This window comes from Rhinolophus sinicus, linkage group LG02 (assembly GCF_036562045.2).
Source record: "Rhinolophus sinicus isolate RSC01 linkage group LG02, ASM3656204v1, whole genome shotgun sequence".
NCBI classification, from domain to species: domain Eukaryota; kingdom Metazoa; phylum Chordata; class Mammalia; order Chiroptera; family Rhinolophidae; genus Rhinolophus; species Rhinolophus sinicus.
The window spans coordinates 52,922,871-52,948,767 of NC_133752.1; the positions used below are offsets into that span (position 1 = coordinate 52,922,871).

The 25,897-nt window shown below is 33.0% G+C and overlaps 1 protein-coding gene across 2 annotated transcripts in view; it reads right to left on the minus strand.

Moving 5' to 3' along the window:
- BMP2K (BMP2 inducible kinase) overlaps positions 1-25,897 on the minus strand; it is a 114,998-nt gene that overhangs the window by 42,461 nt on the left and 46,640 nt on the right. For both annotated transcript variants that reach the window (XM_019720179.2, XM_074324418.1), the window contains exons 4-9: positions 21,088-21,230; positions 18,745-18,866; positions 16,047-16,128; positions 11,800-11,932; positions 2,775-2,878; positions 854-933 (exon numbers count right to left, since the gene is read on the minus strand). In XM_019720179.2, the coding sequence (XP_019575738.2) occupies positions 854-933; positions 2,775-2,878; positions 11,800-11,932; positions 16,047-16,128; positions 18,745-18,866; positions 21,088-21,230 (664 nt within the window). The remainder of the gene's footprint in view (positions 1-853; positions 934-2,774; positions 2,879-11,799; positions 11,933-16,046; positions 16,129-18,744; positions 18,867-21,087; positions 21,231-25,897) is intronic.

The window sequence follows — 25,897 nt, forward strand, 5'->3', positions numbered from 1 at the left end:
ACTGCTTCTTTTTGTTTGCATTTCCAGTATCTATATCTTGCATATAACTGGTATATGACAAATATATTTTATGTCAAATAAAATAATTTGTATAGGTAAAACACAATACAAAAAAGTTGTGACCAAGAAATCTCACTAAATGTAACATTATACCTGATGTTACATAATAATATATAATATGATACTCTAAAATATAGTCCTGCTTATTAACTATTAAACTCAAAAAAAGCATAAGAAAACAATTAATCATTAATTCAATCATTAATCAGATTCAGGTCTTAACCTACATAATTAAACTTATTAATGCAGTAAATAAATATGAAAAATGATTTAAAACATTTATTTACCAGCCTTAAAAGTATTATAAGTTATACATAGTAATACACATTTATACATTGTAAATATGTATTAGAAAACATGAAATAGTTTATGAATTTACAATGCTCTAAATAGTTGTCTATAAGAGCTATTTTTTCTTGCCTTAAATTAAAAAAAAAAAAAATCACACTGGCTATAAACTCAAAACATAACATTTCATAAATTAGATTTGTCATATGATAAATAATGACAACACCCCCCCAAAATGACCCAATGTAACATCATCAGTTACATAATCACTTCTTTATTGCTGAGAGTGAGCAGTTCAAGTGCGACTGATATCAAACCCTTTCTCTAATATAAAAATGCTTATTTTGTACTTGCTATTTAAACTCTACACCATATGCAAGAAGGAACACAACATTTTTTGTGGGATGTAGATGATATTTAATTCATTACATGTGCTAGGATTAAATATGAGAATGAGCTCCCTTTTTAAAAAAGTCTTTTCAAATTTCACCATAGCTTTGCCTACCTGGCTTTTATTTGGCTTTTCCTAGAAGCTGCTTCACTAGCAGTCATCGGTTCAGGAAGAGCTGAAGGAATAGAAGAATTCTGGACAGAAAAAAATAAAACTTGTCATTTTAGTTTTTTACTGTATTGCAGAAAACTTTATTTAAATGCTATGGATATATACTTAAACTTTAAAAGTACTGCCTGTGAGACACTCGTATATTACTTTCACCTCAGATACCTACGAATTGTTCACACATATTTGTCAGATCTAATCTACAAACATATGCGTGTTACACAAATGTCACTTTCATATTCATATGCTACAGAAACCCTTCAAAAATGAACAGAACATTATCATTATATCCACTTTACAAACACACAAATCTTGGCTAAAAAAGAAGGATTATATTAATATGTGTAGTCAATGACTTTTTCACACGTTAGAAAAAGCAGCAAACACCAAGCATATGGATAAAGTGTTGTTTCTACATATTGCAAATAATTTTCATAACACCCCTGGTAAAATCTAGAAAACAAGAACAGAGGCATTACTTACTCATTTGTATATGCTCTATATAACGTTTGGCTTACAGCAGGTACTCAATAAATGCTGGCTGAATGAAAAGCTAAAAATCTCCAGTCAAATGTCAAATAAAGCGACTTTAATTACTAGAATGTTAGAACCGCATGAATTTCAGCTTCAACAAAGAATGTATTACACAGACATAGTAAGGTCTTCAAAAAACAAAAAAAAGAGGTACCAGCTTCCTTCATTTTTTTAGAGGCGTGGATTGCACTACATTCAAAGGAAAATCTGTAAGATCGAGTGAGGCCAGAATGATCTTTATGAAGTTGAGAATGGCTTAAAATCAGTGATGATTCTGGACCTTTATCAAAATTAGCAGAGACATGCCATACCCTGTGAATCTGATGTGATTAAGTACAGCGTGCAGATAGACACTGAATAGAATTCAAAGCCTTTGGATGATACTAGCTATTACCAGCTCAGCACTTTCCATAGACTAGGCACTCGGTTTTACATTATTTGAAGTCCTCATAATTACTATCCCTGTTTTACAGAAAAAGAAACAAATATTAAGAAACTTCCCAAAATACAGTCGGCCCTCTATATCCGTGAGTTCCACATCTGCGGACTGAATGAACCTCGGATCGAAAATATTCGGGGGGGAAAAAAATGTTATGTTGTTGCTAATGTGTACAATGTAGTTAGGCCTATGATGGTTGCATCTGTACTGAGCATGTACAGACTTTTTTTTCATGTTATTATTTCCTAAACAATATAATAACTTTTTACATTATATTGTAATCTAGAGATGATTTAAAGTATACAGGAAGATCACACAGATTATACGACAATACCATGCCATTTATATAAGGGACTTGAGCATCCGCAGATTTTGATATCTAGGTAGGATCCTGGAACCAATCCCTAGCTGATACTGAGGGATGACTGTATATAAAATTAGTCACTGATAAAGACATAATTGACTCCCGGTCTTTCCATTTACAATGCCAATACTCTTTACACCAAACGTAACCAAACTTTCTCAGTGTACAGAGTGCTTAGTGTCTCAGTAATTTTTCATGACACTCCTAGTTCCCGCCCCCCCCCAAAATAAAGTAAGTCTTGTTTTTTTTAATAGGTTGGCCCAAACAATGTGTTGTTTGTGCTGTATCAGACAGATGTCACTGTGTTTCTCTCAAATATGTAAAATATCATGTACTGCCCCCAAGTCTACTGTAGCTCCCCAGAGTACTTCAGTATACAATTTGGCACTTCAGTATACAACTTATATCAAAAACACTAATCACAAACACACTATTAGACTACTTGTCATGAAACAAATAACTCTGAAAAGTCTGTATGTGTGTGTTTAAAATGGATTTTAAATTCACATCCCACTTTAAAAACTACTTACATTAATATTGGAGACTGGACAATCCTTTTTGGCAAATTTAAATGCAAAATAGGACACTTGAAATATATCAGGTCTACGCTCTGGATCTGGTTCAAGCATGAACCCTGCAAGAATAGATCAAAATGCTGAGTTTCACTGAACACAGAAGCTATTTAAGGGCACATTCAAAGCATTATATATATTTCCATTCTAAGATCAGTGATGATTCTAACAAATTTTGTTAATGTTTATAGAAAATATAGAAATCATTACTTATACATGAACTTAAAGCATTATGCCAAGCTAAAGACAAACCTGTCACAGAACAACTCTATACCAGAAGGATGTTTAACAAATATAAATATTCTTCTGAGAAAGTAACACAAAACAAAAAATGAGTTCAGTGAACACTGGGGAATTATTCATGAAAGTTCCAGGGCCATACATAATAGGGGTCCTTCATTTCGTTATTATCTAATACTTCTTCTACTTTTTAAGTGATCCTGAATCACTGAGAAAAGACTAAATTGTGGACATTATAATGTATTTAATAAAAGTCGTACAGGGTTGAGTGTCTAGTTTTCCAAAAACACGCTTTCTTCCCATACTAACGCTAACAGTATTCACCACAGTTCTGTATTTATACATATCATGTTCAGAAGTATGAGCTGAGTTTTACGGCTCTATGATGAACAGATTTCACACCAACCTTACAACACTACTTGAAAAGCCTGACCTTTTTCCTAACCTCAATAACCAATACCATTTGCCTACTTCTTGGGTGACTTGTTAATTTACAATTTCAGAAAAAGGCTGACATTTATACTCAATTCTATAATTGAAAAATTCATATTTTGTTAAGATATCTCCATGTTCTCACTGATTCATTGATTAACCCTAAGTTCTTATAATGTTCAAATCATTCTAAAACCTATTTGGAATGTAAGGTTTATAGCATTAGACAATATCCTGAAATTTGCTAATAAAACTATAGAGATCAAAGTATATAAATGGCTAAATTAAAATTATAAATCAAAATTAATTAAATCCTCTTTTCAAATTTAAGTAATTGTTAAACAATGTATAATACATCTCCAACAGCGTGATAAACTTATTTTGGTTAAAAACAGTGCTTGCCAAGTGATAGAATAAACTTAGCAGAAATTTATTTGGGAAATTGTAAACTCCGTTTTTAAAGTATTCTGTATGTAACATGATTTTATGTACTTAAAAAGGATAACATATACAACTTACAGAATTTCTTATTATTTTATTACCATTGTTAGATGGAAGTAACTAAAAACATTTAATTCTAATATTTATTAGCTTATATTCAACCTCATTCCAGAAAAGATTTGAGTAATCTACAAGGTTTGTTTTATCCTCCAAAATCATGTTTTATCTTAATACCAACAGGTATTAAATGTTTTAAAAGTAATATTTGTCCATGATATGGGGATAAATTTAAATAGATTTTTAACAATAAATGCTTACTCAAATAATTTTTTAAACCAAACAAATGAAGAAACTTATCAAAATCACAAACTTTTCAATTTTTCTATTCTAACAATTCAGTTTATTTGTCTTTTAAAACCTAATTTCAGCAGTAGCTAATTATAAATATTCATTCCTATAAAGGACTTGAAGTAGCATACAAACTATAAGATTTTTTAAATATATGAGAACATTAGGACTAACGGAAAATTTTTTTTTTTGGCTGAGAGGCCAAAAAGCACCCAAGATGATGATGTCAGTAAAGAAATTGTGTATGATTTGGTCTTATATATGTAGGCTGCAAATTTAGCTCTCTGCTTTCTAGCTGTTGACACAAATAGGGCAACATGATCCATTACATGAATCACTGTGTCTAATACAAAAATAAACCAGGTGCTATGAAAAAGCACCACTCCTGATACCAAAAATAAAGAGTAAATTCTCCTTTGAGTCTTTCTAAAGATGGCTCACACTGTTTGACTACTACCCTTAAAGAATTGCAATGAAAAAAAGAATTGCAATGAGTAACATAGGGTAAAGTCTTATACACTCCTTCCATGGGGACCAGTGACATAACACCTAAATGCAGTTCAGTAGAAGGTATTCTCTAGGGGTAGAGAACTGTACAGTATGAGAATACACTTCTCTGGCCTGGCTTAATCTAGGAAAAGCTTTTTAAGCATCTAGAGAGGAACAGAATGACCCTTCAGGCAATCCTACATATATTTATCTTCTTTCACAGTAGATGAGAAGCACTGAGGGGTAGTAAATACATTTGAGATTTGATGTTCTCCATCCAGTATCTGGATAGGTAATTCCTCCTCTCAAGTTAAGATAGTATGACCTCCTCTAATGATTAGGTAGCCAGGCTGTGGGTAGAAATGATATCACTTTATAAGCAAACAAAAGGAACTCTTAACTCCCCTGGCTCATGTTTCCATGTGGGAATACATCTGCAAGAGCCAGTTTAGTTTGTCTAATGTATGGATCCCATTTATGTGACATAAAATCAGTTTAAAAGGTCATGACTCGCACTGGTTTTAATGAAGTAACAGAATATGTTCGAGTGCATTAATGTAAGCATAAGCAATGTCACAAAAGTTGTTCATGTGCACGTGTGTGTGGGTGTGTGTGTGTGTGTGTGTGTGTACCAGGTGATAATTAAAATGTATTTATTACTGTGTATCACAGTCGAACAGTTCAAAAACTACTGTGCTGGTGATCTCTCTCTATTACTATAACTCATAACTCATTCCCCTCCAACGGAAAGATACCTATTTGTCCAATTGTTAGACTAGGGTTAAAAAAGAAGAAGAAGAAAGAAATAGGCCCCTACACATGCCCATGCCCATCTCTACTACTCTTTCTTTCAGGACAATTTATTCTTAGGACCTGTATGTTCTCTGTGAAACCATGTTTTTCAAGGGCTTACTTCTCTGGAAGAAGTCTAAGGTATTCCAGTACTGCCTATGACAGGATGTGAGTAAATTTTGGGACTGAATACAGGGTAACAGGCCTATTTGGCACCAGATCTAAATTTCATTCTGCAATCTACTTTATCAGTTGACAATTTTATCTGATGAGCTCCTGTAACCCATCTCTGATTTGGCTCTAAATTCAAAGTATGAAGAGGCTGAAACCCACAGGTAGAAAGAATATGACTACATTTTTATCTCTGAATATTTTTATACTGGATATTATCAGCCATTAAAAAAGAAAAAGGAAATAAACTCAGTAAGGCATCTTTAAACATTTAAGTTAAACAGTATGATTTCTCAAACTGTCCAAAAGAATGGATGGAAAAACATGCTCCTAGACTACTGAATGATAGAATCTGAAGGGTAAAGATATCAGCTCTAATCCAGCTAAACACTGAAGCACATCTACCAAGAATGACAACTTCAGTTTTTAAGTAGTTGATCCAAAGCCACTTTCACAATAATTAAACCTCAATTCTAGTATTTTATTAACTCCTACTTCATGGCAATAAAACTGTGTAATCTACATAAATATTCTCTTGAGGGGAAGGAGTGAATTAAGGAATACATCTATCTGTCCAGTTCATCTAAGACATTAAGTTAAAAAAATAAAAATAAAAGCAGAGAAGCTAGAATATACCCTTACTCAGCTTAAAATGATCATGTGAACCATCCTGGGACCAGTCTCACCATCCCTGATTCTACTGCAAATATAAAATCACTCTTAAAAAAGTTATCCACATAGCAATGAAAGGATATTTCTCTGCTACTCTTAATTAGGTGAGTCTTTCTAGTGACACAAACACCACTAATACAATCTGAGAACACAAAATAGTCTCAGCATTCAAGTTCGTGTATGATTAAACCACAATAGTTCCAACTGATATATAGGACATATCTGATTAAAAAACACTTACGTGAGGCAGCTGAATTAATTATGTTTGTACTCATTTTACATAGGAAAGTACAACTTCCATGCATATTCCAACAAAAAAAGCATTTGAAAGAGCTGCTACTGCTGCTATAGCAGTGGCCAAATTAAATCATGATTTAATAAAGGACTCAAACCAAAAATTAAATAAAGGAGTTCCCATTCAGTCACGTAAAACAATGGATCCATGCCTGGGCCTAAGAAGTAAAAGTTAAACCAGCATCTTTAATCTAACAGCTCAGTAAATTTAATAGGAAAATACTTTTGGGTACAAGTCTCAAAAGAAAGTTCCTGCATAGAATTTAATTTTTTTCCTTCCAAAAAGACACTTTTTCTCTGCCACAGACTTCCACTTAGAACACTTAGAGTAATTTACCTGAAAAGAGTAACACCCACTCTAATTTTGCAACCACAAATACGTCAAGCATTAACTTGTTATTTTTAATCTGTTAACCTAGAGAGATTATTATAGAAAATTACATGTTAGGTATGTATGTCCTACATACCTTATTCTGTGGACTACTGAAATGAAACCTAATTTAACAGATATAATAAATGTCCATCAATGGATGAATGGATAAAGAAAATGTGATACACACACACACACACACACACACACACACACACCTCAGGGAGAGAAGAATATTATTCAGCCATAAAAAGGAAGGAAATCTTGCCATTTGAGCAACATGGATGGACCTGAGGGCATTATGCTAAATGAAAGAAGTCAGACAGAGGAAAAACAAATACACTTATGCGTGGGATCTTTAAAAAAACAACTCAGATACAGAGAAAGACAGGTGGTTGCCAGAGGTGGGGGCTAAGGGTGGGTGATATGGGTGAAGGTACAAACTTCCAGATATAAAATAAATTAAGTACTGGGGATATAATGTATAGTATGGTGACTAGAGTTAACTATACGGTATTGTATATTTGAACGTTGCTAAGAGAGTAGAACTCAAATGGTCTCATAAGGAAAAAAATGTGTAACTACAGGAGATGAAGGATGTTAGACTTATTGTGGTGATCATTTCACAATATATGCATACATCAAATCATTTGTTTTGGAACTAATATATTATATGCCAATTATATTTCAATTTGAATAATAAATAAATTTAAACTTGATAGCTGCTAAAAGAGTAAGAGCTAAGATACAGAACCAAAGCAACAATAAGTGAGCAGACGCAAAAACTAGAACAAAGCTTTCCCTGCTGTTCATTATGATTCACTACATCACTGCCCAAAGTAAGGGGTTAGAAAAATAGTTACATTTAACAGTATATTCTGCAATATAGGATAACTTATAGTAAGCCTTTGGTAGATGCATCATTAACCTGCAAAACCAAGTTCTGCTTCAAAGCATCCAAAGAAGTACTTGCAAGGAAGGTACATCCTAATGAGTTATCTGACAGCAGATGCCCTGGTCCTTACCCAGAAAATCAGAAATCAGGTTAGCTCAGGAAGAATGATAGTAGATATCAGTACTTGTGGTAGTGGTAGATATCACAGCAGTAATGATGGTAATATTAAAGCCATCTCTTACTGAGTACTTCCACATGCTAAAAAGCACTTTTTATAATTCAACTTTCACAATAACCTTAAGAGGTAGGTACTTTTAATATGCCCATTTTAGAAATGAGATGGAAATAAATGGAGGTGCCCAACATTTCATACCAAATAAGTGACAGAGAAGATGGAAGGCCAGGCGCTTTAGCTCCAGAGGTCTTGTTCTTCATTTCCACCAGGTACTTCCTTAACAACCTTAACAGAAGCTAAAACAAAGGTGAGGCAACCAGCCTTCTGTTCACTCGTCATAACTATTTGGTAATCCTGTTAGTTTTGCTTCTCATTCTCCTCTAAATGTTCTCTAAGTACTTTTCAACTCTTAGGTTCATAAATGGAAAGTGCTTCTCTTCTCATCCCCCAATCCGTCTCTATTACTCATCAACTGGAAAAGTTTACAGGAGCTAAGGAGAAAAATTCTAAATAATTGATTCAGCTACTTTTAAGAAGAAAAGTCTGCAGAGAAGTATAATGAAAATAGTTAAAGAGGTTTATGGACAGTAGGTAATAATTACCCTTGACCAAATAGTGATGAACAAAAGTATACTTAATACTTATGTAACCACAAACCATACAGTTTAACAAAGATTAGGCACGGCTATTTCATTTGCAAATATCCTGATCATATAAAAGAAATGCAACTAAAATTAGTAAAACTGTGAAAACTAAAAAGATATACGTCTTTTTAATACTTTATCTTATGTGGGATCAACTACAGTGCATAGATAGACAAATGGCAATAAAAAGTTTCACTTTAAAAAACTATGAGCATAGGTAGGCAATTCCTGGTCTTCTGAATATAGGATTTATTTCAAAGAAATATAAATCACTAATTACATATTATAAAAGCAGACAGAGAAACCTAAATAATATGGTGAAAAACATGCAAGGTCACATGTGAAAAATATAAATAACAGAATTGCAAGTAATCTAAATATTTTCTTAAAAAATTACACATTATAGACAATTATGACGTGGTATAAAAAAAAGTCTTTGTTAAGCTTTTGAAGACAATATTTAAAAAGTAAAGTCCATAAAAACCCTTTGACAGGAGATAAAATACCAACATTTACTTCAATACTTTTATTTTAGTATTTTTTAAAATTTCTGCCTAGATCTCTGAAATAAGTTCAAAACCACTGATAAATGATCAAATTTATACTAACATTGAAAAAACTAAAATCTGTACATTTATGGACAAATAAAGGAAGCATATGTGGCACAATAAAGCATCAATTAACTAGAGCCCAATTAGATCCTAAAATTATCAGTAGGTGTTCAGCTTCTCAACCTTGCCATTACACACACACAAACACGCATACACATACACAGAGAAAGGGAAAAAACGTAACGTAAGAAAGTAAGATTTTACTACTTTAAGCAAACTAAATCATGAATCAGGGTATATATTGCCCAGTCTCTCATGTAGTATTGTCCAACGAGAATATTCAGAGTTTCTAAAACATTGCAAGATCCCCAACAAAATCCTCAGTTCAACTGTGATTAAAACTTTATTACTTAGCAATGGAACAGTGTCACAGTTACAAGGACTTACAACAAGGGCTTCAATAAAAGGTTAAACTTCAATTAGCCAGAATATGCAACATCCAAAGTAAATTCCTCCATCCATTCTTTGAGCATTCCAATTAATCAGAGTTCTTTTATGCTTTTGAAGTCCTAATTTTTGGACAATGAAGCAGGAAAGCAACTGGATAAGATTGAGTGTGTTAGGGGTCTAATACTTATTCAAATGTACTCTTAAGGATATGTTTGCTCTTTGTAAAAATTCACATTCTGCAAAATGGCAGACTAAAAATAACAAGACTAATGGGAAAACTAGATTTGGGACCGACCATTGAAAAACTATACGAATTTGTCACCAGAGCATTGACAAAAACATTAATTTGTACCTAGAAGGTAACTTGGACTGCCCAGGCAGGTAGCTTAACTTGGCGGGAGGTTGCCACAAGGATATAAAAACACATCAAAACAAGGCTGGGAGGTGCTCAATCAACAAGATAAAAGTAGAACTCTGGGCCAGAGAAGCTGCTATTCAGGGGGCCACCATTAGTAGAGAGTCACACAAAACTGAGAGGCAAATCTCTGTGGGAAGAAAACCCCAGGTACAAGCACTCATACTTAGATTGTTCTCCAGTAAGAGCTGAAACTGTTCATACTGGAAGTTCAAGAGCCAAGCTCAGGCTATTTCCTTCGCCCTGTAAGTTAGAACACCACTTCCTCCATCCCGTTACTCTGGTTCCCTTGCCTAGGAAAAATACCCCACGTGAAGCAACGTAATTTTTGTGTTCAACTGACATAATTCTCCAATTTCTCACAGTGTGAACAAATCCACGTTATGAAAATAAAAAGATTGTTCTTTAAAAGATAATTTTGCAATGTGAGGCTAGGTATCCTTTTATGCTCCTTTTTTTTTTACCTTCTCTCTTTTGGAATGCCTCCCTTTTCTTTTTGATTTACACAAGCCTCATAAATTACAAGAGTTAGCCATTTGCCAAATGTTTAACAAAAAATTTTTTTTCAAATTGATCATTTTAATTTTATGCTGGGGTTCATCAGTTTGGGAGGAGTTTTAATGGCTTAAATTTATATGTTAATGGATTGATTATTTTTTTCCTAATTCCTGCGATTTAATGCCTAGCTTATAGCTTACCCATTCCAGTGTTATAAATAAGTTCACACCTATTTTCAAGTACATTTGTTTTAGTCTTACATTCAAGTCTGATTTATCAAAAATTTTAGCATAAAGTTTAAGGTAGAGAACCAGCCTGATTTTTTTTTTGTCTACAAATTGCTAACAAATTTTTGTATTCCCATCTATTTTTCTCCACTGAGCTGAACATTTAAAATGTAGAAAATGGAGAAGAAATACTAGAAACATTTTAATTAAAACAGGTACTGTTTAAATACTGCATCTTCTTAATATATTTTAGTATCTGATGGTCCCCGCCCTCCCCCAAATCATCTTATCCAGAAATTTCACCATGTACATATATAAAAAATTAAACTACAGTATCCAAAAGAAGAAAAAATCTTAGAGAAGGCTGGATAAAAAAGTCAGGTATTCTTTTGGAATCAAGGGCCCACAGGCCTACCTATTCTGATACTATGCTTAGGTTGCTTTCCGATAACCATTTTATAATCAATAAAAAATAGATATTAAAAAGGGTGGCCAAATAAGCTACAAGCTAAAATTAGTATAACTTTGATCCAAAGAAGCAACAGATCTGGATATTTGGATTTCAAAAGATCAAAGCTGAAAAATGTTATGCTGTAAGTTTTTCCAGAAATTCCAGTTTCCTTAATTATATAATCTCTGTGTTCTACAAAAGCTTATCTAGGGGCTTAAAAATATCCACGTACTAATCAGGAATTAGGCTGCTTTCATTCCCATAAGAGTCTACAAACATCTTTTTTTAATGTTTTTGTTTACTATAGCTTCATAGACTTATAATAAATGAAATTGAAAGACTAGATTTAGGTAAAAGGATACACTCGTAAATAGTGCACTCTAAGTACAGTATCCTACAACTTTCTCATAAATCTTCCAAGTACTTACTTATTAAGCAATGTATGTTGTGGGAGTAACGAGAGTTGTCTGGGATGGTGAAGCTGCCATCACAGATAGCAACCTGACTCTCACCAAAAGGAAGAGTGAAGAAACAAAGCTTATATAGTAAACAGCCCAGTGCCTGTAAAACAAAGAAGCACGAATATCATCAGAGCTCAAGCAATCAATTTAACCACAAGATATAAAAATAGCAGTAAACCAAAACCTAAATAATTAAAAATTTTAAAAAAGCCTAATGTTTCTATACTGAATCAATCTTCTTAAAATTACTGCTTCAACAAATTAATGTGCTTAATTTTTTAGAAGACATTTAACTGTATCATTTCCATATTTTTCTATCACACTTGTGGCAACTTGGCTGAATTAATGCCTCCGTGTTTCCCTGAAAATAAGACGTAGCTGGACCATCAGCTCTAATGCATCTTTTGGAGCAAAAATTAATACAAGACCCAGTCTTATTTTAATATAAGAGTGGGCATAATGTAATACAATATAATATAATGTAATCAGACCGGGTCTTATATTAATTTTTGCTCCAAAAGACGCATTAGAGCTGATGGTCCAGCTACGTCTTATTTTTGGGGAAACACGGTATCATATAACTCTAGATCATGAATAACTACAATTAGAAGTGGTTGGTCTCTTTTGGGAAAAAAACTATACTTTCATTTCTTCCACAGGAAAAACATATATTTAGTATATAACTAGCATATAACCAACAAAGTAAGCAAGCACAAAGCTCCTCCTAGCAGCAATTTTTTAAAATTCACTATAAAACATGGTTTAAAATCCTGGGATTCCAAATATGAATTAGCCAGCACAGTTAAATTCATCAGACAACCATTAATACATTTGTATTGGTTATTCACTAAGCATGCGCCATTATTTCATATAGTAAAAATTAGTTCTCTATTCCTGTATAGAATCCTATGATTTTGTTCTCTATTATACTAATGTGTGTTGCCTGGGTAATTATACAAAAAGGAAAGGCTCTGTCTGCTTGTATAGCTTGTATAGCTTAATAGACATCACAGCACCGATAAATCTACTTGCAGACTGACAATGAAGACAGAACACCCTAAAACACAATTTGCTGGCTAAATTAATAGCTCAAACCTGGGGAGCAATAATAAAATGTGATTTTTAGCTCAAGAAATCATTATGTTGTCACAAGAAGTGTCACCTACAAGCCTTAACAGTATCACGGGCATTTCTATTTCTAAACAGACTGTATAAAATCATCCAGTAGTACACAATTATATCAGCAAGACTGAAATGTGGCCTTACCATCTAAATATTAGCAATTGGCTTTCCTTTATTGCATTTCTCCACATATCAACTTAGCAAATGCAACTAACAAATATACTAAGTTTTATAAATACTATAAAGATCACAATATGTAGAAACAGTTGTGTAAGTTCAATAATTTGTTATTTTCAATATTATAACAGTCTTCCAATGAAAAAAATTTAAAGGCTGTAGGAATTTCAATATATTCTTTCCAAGATATTACTGGGTTATTTATTATATGACTAACAAAATTGTAAAGATTCTGAATAGAAATAACTAGTTCAATGTGGCTTTAAAAAGCTTATGATGCTTACCAGAGGGTAAGAGGGGAGGGGAGTGGTAGATGAGGGTAAAAGGGTTCAAATATATGGTGGTGGAAGGAGAACTGACTCTGGGTGGTGAACACACAATGGGATACATAGATGATATATTATAGAATTGTACACCTGAAACCTATGTAACTTTACTAACCACTGTCACCCCAATAAATTTTAATTAAAACAATGTAAAAAAACCAAATACTTATGATGCTTTGTTCTGTAAGGAAAATATTTTTAGCATGCAGGTAGTAAACTGAACATAAGGCTCCCTTAACAACACTAAAAAAATAACTACTAATGGTGTAATCTCTACATTCAATTACACCTTTTTCCTACCCAGATGACTGTCTAGGCAAAAGAGATCTGCATTTTAGCCCATTTTATCTTGTCAATTAAACCTTTAGTAATGTGTTTTGTGTTAGACTAAACGTTGTGGGAGTTCCCATATAACAATTTTAGACAGCAATGTCAGTATACTTAAAAAACATAAATCTAAAATACTCTTCTTCACATGTATGAACATAATGAAGTGTCCTAATTTTTTTCATCCCAAAGGTATTTCCCTCTTTATCCATTTGATACAATGAGAATTGTTCAAAAAACAGGAGGAAACAAATGACCTGATTTTGAAGGCAATCATCTTCCCTTTTCCTCATTAACATGAAGCATTCCTCACTGAATTTTCTAATGCTTAATAAAGTCAGCATCCTAGATCTCAGGATAAAAATAACCTACAATGGAAACTCCCAGGCAAAAAAAAAAAATTTCCCCAAATACAAAGCTAAATGAATACTTTAACCTCAGTATTATGATAACCTCAGTATCATAACTCTATGAATCAGTATTGTCCAGAAATTAGATCACAAATATGATTCCTCACCAATATAATTAATATATTTTACTACATATTCTGGAATTCGTACCTGAAATGTTACAGCATACTTCTGTTTCACCTAAGCTAAGCATAAAAATGACATCATGGAAATTAAAGTTGTATCTCTGTCATGCATATAAATATAGATTCTGATTTCTGATTATTTTTCTTGCTTCTTTTCTATCTTTGAGTATCTATGTATAATCCCACAGCTATACCCAGTTATCCTTTACAGAAACACTACTCCATATAGTAATCTACAAATGGCATAAATTTTAAAGTTATCACTGACATCTTACTATACTGCTTGGCACACATACTGATGTGTGATAAGTCTGATGAAAAATGAATGATAAAAAAAATGTTTCCCCTCTCCTTTTTATTAAGATATTGGGTAACAATCGTGTGCTTAGAATATATATATATATATATATATATATTTTTTTTTTTTTTTTAGTCAACCCTTGATGATTTCAAAACAGTAATTGAGCTGTGACATCTGTTGTTTCCTCTGCTGTTGAAATACTCTTTTAGGTGATACGGATTTCAACAGCAGTTACAAAATTAGGCCAGAAAAGAATTCCACAATCACCTCTCCTAATACCTTGATTTTATCAATTGAGATCCAATTGAATTTGCTTTCTATATTATACTCTAAGCCACTTAATGAGTAAAATGTTAATGCTGAGAAAAGCAAACTGAATTTGAGTTAAACAAGATGGTGGTCTATAAGCAATATCAAATTAAATCAAGCTTATTCATGGTTTGATTCAATTATGTATATGATTAAAAAATGCAACCACTATGAGATTTAAGAACCACTGTTTTGTGGAAAAGTGTGTATTATATAGACAGATGAAAAGATATCAAAGATATTATTTTTTTTATTACCTTGCAAGAGTATTTGGGTATCCCAACCCCTACAGGAAGAGGCCAAGAAAAGAGAACCAGGGTTTGGGTTTCACACATTAAGCTCGACTACTTTCTGAACATTATGTTTAAAAAACAAAATAAACATGGCTTTTCTTGTCAACTCTAGAAGTATTCCCAAAGGATTTTTTTTTCCTCCATCCCTAACATGGTTGCTAGTGGTAGATACAGCCAAATACTGGCTGGATTTAAGTGAATTCACATTTAAAATTGACTTTCCTAATAGTTTATTAAACATAGCCAAAACATTTTATTAGTACTTAGGAAATAAGTTCTTAGAGGTATTGACATTCTAACACAAGTTCAACTATAGAGAAACACGATCTAGCTCAAAAATTAAACCCAGATATATATGCTAAATGATAAAGAACTTCAATATATACAAGTTAGTCAATGGCATGTTTATAATTAGAAAAAAGTTTTACTTATGTAAATTTCCATTAAAAAGATCCTAAAATACCCCCAGAAAATTATCAGTTGTTACATCCAGCTTTTCCATAGTGATCAATGAAAAGTCCACTTTATAAAAAAAAAAAAATGTTAATACTCATATATAATTTAAACTCTAAAAAATACTGTGGTAAAAAGTTACATCATGTAGAAGTCCTTTATTTATTTATTTTTATACCTAAGCTTTCCATCTCAGGATTAAGAAGATAAAAATGTTCTAATATTTTTCATCTCCTGAATAAGCAGCTCTACTCTACACTACTTTTCTACTAATTAGGAAATGCCTTTTGGGAGGCTGAGGTAATATAATCAACTGAAATCAATTTTTTTTTAATTTGGTTAGAGAAAATGTCAACCTTTCTTGGTCTTACCCAGATATCAGCCTTGGTGGTGATGGGTTTCCCTCCATAAAGGTTGATCATTTCAGGAGCTCTGTATGACAGAGTTGTATACCTGGCAGTAAATAAGTGAAATGGAGTGGAGATATATAAAAAAAAAGACAGATACTTCATTGTTTCTACATAAAATACTGTAATAAAACTTTTCCGTTCAGTATCATTAAAAAAATACTATTTTTAAAAGCTCATTAAAAGTACACCAAGGATTAAACAAAGCATATATACACATTTTTATTCAACAAGTGCAATAGCATCTCTGATGACAAAAAACTTAATTTACTTTAATAGAAAAATCTTAAACACAATGTATTAGAAATATAGTTTTCCTTGAATTTGTTATTTGAAATAATATACTTTGACTATAAAAATATCCTTGTCAAAATATTTTAGTCTATTTAAAATTTCCATTCTCTCAAAAAATTAACTTATATGTTTATTGAGCAGTTAGTTTTTATGGACGCTAACATATTTCCTTTGTACATGGTAGTAAATCTCCTTTAGGTTTATTTTTGTAACTGTTGTTTTAAAAATAATCGTAACTACATAATTCTAACTACACTAATTAATTAAATACACTTCTAATACTGTCTTCATAAGCTATTTTGAATTACAAAATACTGTGAAAATTCACCAATATAGAAACCCCAAATACATTATGAACAGAATACTTTAATGAAGTAGTGCTCAATTTCATGGCAGAAATGATCAGAATATGAAAGGACTTCCTATATTACGGCATAACTTAAAATTCATTTTGAGTGTTTATACATTTTATATTACAGGAAGTATCTTAAAGGTCAACATTCTACCCTCCTACTTTTCCTAATTACCCGGATTGATGGGACATACTGAATGATACTACTACAGAGCAGCAACCTAAGAAACCAGTACCTGAACTGCATGAGGGCAAGACTTTTTGTTCACTGCTATTCTAAGCTCCAAAAACAGTGTCAAATACATGGTAGGCCCTAAATAAATACCTGTTTACTGAATAAACAGTTCATTAACTCCTCAACTGAGCCACAGAGCACAAGAACCCCTCATAATTTGCATTTATCACTGATACAAAATTCTACTGAACCGTAACTACACTTCAGATCTCAACAGCAAGAAATAAAACTTCCAGTCAGTCAGAGATGCTTGAGCAGAATCCAATAGGAGCCATTATATTCCACAATCTAGTCTTTTAAAAATTGTATTTCCCAAGAATCCAATTCAATAGTTTATTGTTCTTGAGTTCTTCAGGACATTGACATGTTTACTAAGAAGTATGTTTTTGTGAAATCTAACAATCATCACAGGCTAAGTTGTCTGAGTAGAAATAGAGTCTAGAAATCCATAGTGTTATATAAATTGGCCAGACTAATATCAGCTCTACTTGAGCTACTTCAAAATATATATTGCAATTCAAATATTAGCTCCTAGATAGTCTTAAACAATTGAAAATTTATGAAGAAGTGAGGAGGGAAACTTAGGAAAGGTAACTACTTAAAATTCCTATTCTGACAGATCTTTTTGCAGTCTATTATTTTATTAAGGTGATCTAAGATTTACAAACAGTTCTATATTCTAAAACCAGAAAGCAAAACAGGGAGACGTCTTTACGGGTACTCTAGCAACCATAAAAAGTACAAGAATAAGAAAACATAAAACAGTATGACTTGTTTTTCTACCAGAGAGCTTTCCAATACACTATTACAAAGTAATATGTTTACCCCATAGTTTTCAATGACTTACAGAAGTCAATCTCATTAATAGTAAATAAGGGGCCGGCCCGGTGGCTCAGGCGGTTAGAGTTCCATGCTCCTAACTTCGAAGGCTGCCAGTTCGATTCCCACATGGGCCAGTGGGCTCTCAACCACAAGGTTGCCAGTTCAATTCCTCCAGTCCCGCAAGGGATGGTGGGCTCCGCCCCTGCAACTAAGATTGAACACGGCACCTTGAGCTGAGCTGCCGCTGAGCTCCCAGATGGCTCAGTTGGTTGGGGCGCGTCCTCTCAACCACAAGGTTGCCAGTTGGACTCCCACAAGGGATGGTGGGCTGTGCCCCCTGCAACTAGCAACAGCAACTGGACCTGGAGCTGAGCTGCGCCCTCCACAACTAAGACTGAAAGGACAACAACTTGAAGCTGAACGGCACCCTCCACAACTAAGATTGAAAGAACAACAACTTGACTTGGAAAAAAAAGTCCTGGAAGTACACACTGTTCCCCAATAAAGTCCCGTTCCCGTTCCCCAATAAAATCTTTAAAAAAACAAAAAAACAATAAACAAACAAACAAAAAAGTAAATAAGAACTAAAAGCTTAAATGTTCTCAACTAATTTATTTTTTTCCTAACAACAAATCCTCAGTATTAGTAAAACCAAAGATGTTTAACTGAACTCAACAATCATTTAAAACTCCCTTTAATAATTCCACTAATTACTATAGCTTATTTAGCAACTTTCTTGATAAATTAGTTTATAAAGTAGATGAAAACTTTGTATCCATAATAAGATGTATTTCATCATTGAGCCACATCAGACATAAATTAGTCAATGTCTATGGCATAGAAATATTTTGAAGAAATCTATAAATGGAATATCTAAAATTTGTATGAGCAGAGCTGCTCACAGACCGAAGTTAACTAAAATTCACATGACACAAAACACAATACAGATAGAAACTTACTTTTTAATTTCTTCTTCTACTATATTAACTCCATCTTTTTGAGGATTAAGAAACTTATTAGTGGCACTGCCAAAGTCACAAAGTACATAGTTTCCACCATCATTCAACAAAATATTTTCTACCTTAAGAAAAGAAAATCAATAATTAGTATTTTCAAGATGAAAATTATATTTTTACAACCATGATTTTACACAATAAACATTGAAGGGCTTGTTTTATTTATATATATATATATATATATATATATATATATATATATATATATATATAGTGTGTGTGTGTGTGTGTGTGTGTAACCTCAAATTATGAGAAAAGACAAATAAATCAGACCAAAACTATACTATGTCTACTGCTTCTCTTAAGAAAAGAGAAGTGCTTCTCCCATCCCAGGATATTTTTGCAGGAGCCAAGAAACCCTAAATCCTCTCAAAAACTGCTTCAATGAAAGAGAAGAACTAGTGGCAGTCAGAGTCTATACTGTACCTCAATTTTTCTCCATTTCTGACCCTTCAGCTTATCTATAGATAAGCAATAACAAAAAGCACTGACCTCTGATTGATTCCAAATACCATTTTTATCTAAAATACTACACTGAAAAATGAAGACTTGACTTTATGCCTTAATTTGGAGATTAGAGTTGTAGTAACTTAAATAAACACATTACATACAGAGTTACTAGAACAGGAGAGTGTGGGTTCACAGCCCAAATTTGCTACTCACTAGTAGCCTGTGTATCCTTGAACAATTTGCTTAACCATTCTGTGCTTTAGTTTTCATATCTTTAAAATAGGGCAGAGAACATCTATAGGTTTTATATATGTTATAGCTTTTATAACATGAGATTGTTGCAAAACTTAAATGAATTAAAAGATGTAGAGTGCTTAGAATGGTGACTGGAATAAGGTAAACATTCAATAAATGATACTATTTTTATTACCTTTTCCCACAATATCTTTTTTATTTTTATGATGGTCTTAGATAAGTAATTCAATTTCTCTCCACTCAATCAAAATACTCCCATTACTTTTTTCATTACAATTTTTCTTCTATATTTCATTGTAGTTTACTTGTTAAAAGACGTGCACAAAATAAAGATTTGTTCAACAAATCTACTTAAAAAAATGTAGGTTTCCAAAAATTTATGTATATAAAAACAACTAATCATATGAAACATGGCCTATAAATATTATGCTGTTCAACGTCTTTTCTGGTTTTAAATCAAGAAGACTCAGCTGAAAACATCTATATGAAAAAAGTTAATGAGCTTTAATAATTTTGAATAATCTAAAAAAGTCATACCAAATTATTAGGGAAAATGCAAAAGTTGCATATTCAAAAGAACTGAAATGAACTATACAGGTTATCCAAATTAAGGGACAGAGGTCTGTAATCATGCATTTCAATCTTGGCTTAACTTCTATCCTTTTACCATAGGTTTCCCTAGATGATGTTTTCATGGTTAACAACCTGATTTTAACACGTTGCATACGGATCACGAGAATCTTCACGAGGGATTTAAACACCGCCGTACGCAACGTGTTAAGTGACAGCTTCTATTCTCTTGTATCTTAAGGGCATTTTATTATCACCTTTCATAAATTTTGTATAATCAGTCAGAATTGGGATTCATTCATTTGTTAAATATTAATTATTGAGATCCAGCTACGTGCCGGCACCATTCTAAATGCTTGGATAAATCACTACAAAAGAGAAAAAACCCTGGCCACATGGAGCTTACATTCTCATGAGAAAGCACAGAAAATAAACAATAGGCATAATATATAAGCAAACTATACAGTATCTTAGAAGGTGACAAGTGATAATAAAAGGTAGAGCAGGTGGAGGGCAGGAATTTTAGGTTGTAATTATAAGTAAGGTTATTCAAGATAGAACTCACTGACAAGGGAAATCTGAGCAAACTTGAAGGGGTAAAGGTTAGCCATGGAATATCTGGGCATAAAGAATTTCAGGAAGAGGAATTTTTGTATTTTCAGTGCTTGTGGGTATCAAAGAAGACACCTGTGGTTCTATAAGATATATGTACTGATATCTCTAGCAATATGATACTAGGAATGTTCAATCCCCTTTGGGGACTTTTTCCAATGTAACAAGTGGGTACCATATACAAGAGGTCACAGCCCACAAATAGGTAAGATCAAGTGACATTAAATACAATAACCACCAAATTCTACAGTCAGTCTTTTGATGGCCTCAGGAAATGTAACGGGACAGAGACCAATCCCAGTGCTGGTAATAAAAACTGGTTTAAATGAAGACAGTTCAAGAACATTTTAACTTGAAAGCTTAAAATGTATTAATCCATAAGTATTCTAAAGTTCATACCTTCAGATCCCGGTGAATGATTGGAGTCTTACACTGATGCAACCTTGCAACAGCTTCACAGGTATCACAGAATATCTGTAGCACTTCTGGTTCCGTAAAACCTGTCTGCAGCTTCTTATTCATCTGATTCACTACCTGCCCAGCTAACCAAAAAAGTAATTTTGAGAGGACATATTTTTAATAAATGCAGTCTATCAAAGAAATAAAGAAATGCCTTTATGGTCTCAGGTACTGGGGAATTGGCTTTTTCATAATTCTCATATAAGGATGCTTAGTATACCATAATGTATTTATTCAATGAAATACATTTTTTCACATTTCACATCTCTAAGATGAGAACATCTTAAGATAGATGATGTCCTGCTAATACTATTGGCCATGTTTTAAAGTTTTCATCTCTGAAATCAAGGTGTACCTTATAATTGGACAGTATCACAGATTTGATAAAAGTTATTCCACGCAGTACTAGTTTTTAAGTAAACAATGGGAAATAAAAATAAAGTCTCTATTATCATGCAATTTATAGTCTAAAGGTAGAGATAAACACGAAACAATCACAAATAAATACGCATCATAATTATATACAATAAGAATAATATGAGAGAAACATAAATTTAAACTGGTGAGGCAGATGGGGAGGAGAGGCTATCAGACAGAGCCTGTCGAAGGAAATGAGATTTATGTTGAGAACGAAGGATAGGGAAGAATTAACCAGGCAGAGATTTGGGACAAGAGCATGCTAGCAATAATGAGTGGCATATACAAAGGCTTCCAGTTTGGGGAAGAGCTTAACGATTTTGAATAACTTAAAGAAAGCCAGTGTGGATATGGTCTAGGAAGCAGAGAAGAGAGTAAGGTAAGATGAGGCTAACACGGCAGACAGCAGTCAGCAATATTTTAGATCTTAACTTAAGAACTAAGGATTCTTCCTGATCTGATTTTTTAAAGGAGCTCCTGGATTGCAGGATAAGGGAATCACAAGAGCAGAAACAGGGAGCTGGATTAAGAGGCTAACGCTCTAAATCAGGTAAGAGATAATGGGCAGAGCAACTTACTAAAATCATATAACAGCCACACATGAACACTGCGAGGATTATATTACAATATACTACAATAATTGACAGTCTACTAATGACAATTCTTAATTATTAAGAAGTTAACTATTATTATATTTTAAGAACACAAGTAAATATGTGATTCATTCAGAAAGCATTCGATAAAAATCAAATTTGGGAATTAAAAAAGGTAAATTTATGCTAATTTGAAACTTTCCTTTAACATGGTTGGATAAATGAATGGCTACTTTGTAATCTGTAAGAAGGTGCATACACACCCGATCCATTTATTATTACTGTCTAACAGCATTCTCATGCATTTTCTGAAATGGCTGCTTTTTCCATAGAATGTTAAAGAAGAAACAACATTAACTTTTATCTATCAATCTCTAACTTTCAGAAAACTCAGGTATATTTGGTTGTAATTTGTTCAGGGCACCTCCTAAGAGTGAGGCACCTGACCAGGCAGCCATTTCCTTCAACCTCTTGTCAGACAACCTGACTCGATTTAACCAAAAATTAAAACAGGATGAAAAATGTTTTCTTGGTGCTCATTCACATTCTTGAAATAACCATTTCATAGCTAAAGAAACCAAAACCTTCAACTCATTCCCCCTCTTCTAAACGCTCAATGCTGGAATAAGTAGAATAAATTTTAAACAAATGTTAGTCCTCCTTTTTACACTCAGAGATCTTAGGGCTGGAAACCTTGAATCACAAAATCCAAGTGTTCCACCCACCCCCCAAAAGGCTAAAAGCTGTATTTGAGCTGCATTGCAAATGTAGACATAAATAAGATTTCACTATTCAAAATCAAACTCTTCTGAAAATTATAATAAGGTTATTCTAATGAAAAATGAGATTCAAAAATCAAGCACTGCATACTGAAGGTCTTTTAAAACAAGATACAAATAGCTCTCAAATCTTTCCATATTTTTCAAATAGGTATCATTTCCTAAACAAAAGCTTTTATACTCTGCCCAATTTCATCACTAAAATAAAAAAGTCACATTTTCCTAACCTCTTAAGGTAGTCACCCAACAATCTTTGTCTCTCTCATTATACAACACAGTAAGGCAGAAGTGCCAGTCCCAAGCCTAGTCCTTAAGAGCCCTCACATCCTCCACTTACCCTCTTGTGTTTCTACCATCTCCATGAGGAAAACCTTCCCAGGATAGTTTGCTAGTGCCAGGCAGAGGGTGAGGAATATGTGAGACAAGTCCCAGCAAACCAACTGGCATGTGATCAAGCCCTGACAAAAGGAGTCGTGTCACCCTACCATGCTCAGTCTAGAACAGATGGCCCACTGACAACACAAGCAATAAGTAACTTGTTTTATGCTACTGAGTTTTGGAATGTTTTGTTATTAAGCAAAAGCTAACAGATATATTATTATCCATGGGAATTTCTGTAGAACACCTCCTAGAAATAAAAGCTCTTTTCATAAAATAGAAATATACTCAAAATACCAACTATGATTTCTGAAAGTTTGGTACCTAAAGCCCACAATCTCTCTTTAACCTGTGCATCAGAACATTAGCAAATTAAGGTAGTCACCTTAATCTGCAGAAATCTAACACCATGAATCTACAGAGATCTAACATTTGACAAAAAAGGATTGTAAACACTTGATACTTGAAACCATGGGGGGTATTATCAGCTATTTAATACAGTCTTCTACTTTCTATACAGTTTTATCTCTACATAATCAATACCAGTGTACATTAACCATATACCTCATATTGATTCCTTCACTAATGTACCTTCATTCTTAAACAATTTTAGTAATACGAGTACAATTAGCTTTTATAGAGGAAGTAAGGGGAGAGCATTTATTTGCCCATTTTCTACCCCTTCACCTCACTCCTCCCCCATGGGAGAAAAAGGAACTTATTGAGTCATCTGAGAAAGGGAACTGAGCATGCTCTATTCAGACCCTCTGGATTCCTTTTCTTAAGATATAATTGCCCTCTCAGAGGGTACATTCTGATCTGTAGTAAATATGGCAAGCTTATCAGGTAAAACATTTAAAGAAAACTCCTAACATAACAGAGAAGATATAATAACAAAAAGAAAAAAATTTCAGAAAAATCAAAAACACAAAGAATAGAAGAAAAATCTTTTTAAAAGCTGTAATTAGTATCTGCAGACAACAAAAGATTTGCACCTAAAACAAAAGTAAGGTGTATTTTAACAAAGAACAACATTGAGAAAACAAAAGAGTTCTTGGAAATTAAAAGCAATATGGCAGAAAAATATAAAACCTATAGAGGAGCTAACAGGTACACTGAAGAAATGTTCCCAACACAAGTAGAATAAAAAGAAAGAAGAAAAATAAAAGAAAGAAAATCAGAGAACCCATCAATCTAGAAATACTAATATCCTAAACACGAGAAGTCCAAAAAGACAGAGAATGGAGAAAATGAAAGAGAAAAGTGCCGAAAAGTGTCCATGGAAAAAACAGGTCATATCAGAAAATGGAGGAATCGCAATGCATCCAACTTCTCCATAGTTAACACCAGGAAAAAAATGAACTAATGCCTTCAAAATTGTAGATAAAAAGTATATCTAACCGACAAATCTTTATCCAACCAAATGAACAAACAAAATATTTTTATATATGCAAGATTTCAAAAACGTTTTCTTCCATAAATCCATTATCAGAAAGCTACTGAAAACTGTACTCTCCCAAAGGCAAATGCCTGAGCATAGGGGAGTCTGACAGGCAAAGGGAAATCCCAGAACAATAGCTAAATGCTGTTCAAAATAAGCTGAACTGGTCTCCTGAAGGGATGTTTCTAAGGGGGGGAGAGGGGGATGAAACTGACACAGATATTAAAATGTTTAAACATACTGCATAATGATTTGCACTTCCAATGGGGAATGTGGGGCTAAAATATTAATATGTATGAAGGAAATCAGGCAAATGAAAATTGGGATAATTATTAATTCTAGGAAAAATGAAAAGCATAAAAAAGAAAATGCAATTACAGACAATTACATGCCACAATTTAATGGCAAACAAAATAATTTAAACACTGATTACTAATTTAATCTAAAAACTGAGAATATATTATACTGACAGCAAAATCCTCAACACTGACACTAAAATCCTCATTTTCTTCTTGGAGATACAATCAAAAACAGAAAATCAGCACTAGCAAACTTTCCAAAGCCCAGAATCACACATACTTGCCCAGATTTCCTAAGTTCCTTTTCTTTCACATTCGAAGAATCTCACTGAAACTACAGATTCTCCTCTACATAATGCAGTCAAGAAATATGAAAGTAAATATGAGAAGAAAAACATCTCAAGAATTTTAAAGTGACTGCCTCCAAGGAGAGGGATGGCGCAGGAGGATATTGACTTAGCCATAGCTTAACAGATCTGCTATTGGTCTTTTAAATATATATATACATAAATAATTTTGATAAAAACAAACTTTTCATGTAAAACAAAACTTGCTGATTCAAACCAGATTTTTAAAAAATTAATTTTTTAAAAGCAAAAGAATGCCTTCCTCAAACAAACAATTTGTCCCCTATAATTGGAAATTCATTTAGTTCCCCTTTTAAAATGTCTTCTGGATGACAATTAATTAAACTCATCCTGGGTTATAATTATGCCTGATTCAATTATCGTTAAAAAGTTACAAGTAGCCAAGGGCTATTAATCAACTATAATCCAGCTAAGAATCAGTACCATAAATGCTAGAATTCAGGAAACTGAGGTAGAGAAAATCAGTATCTTCTCC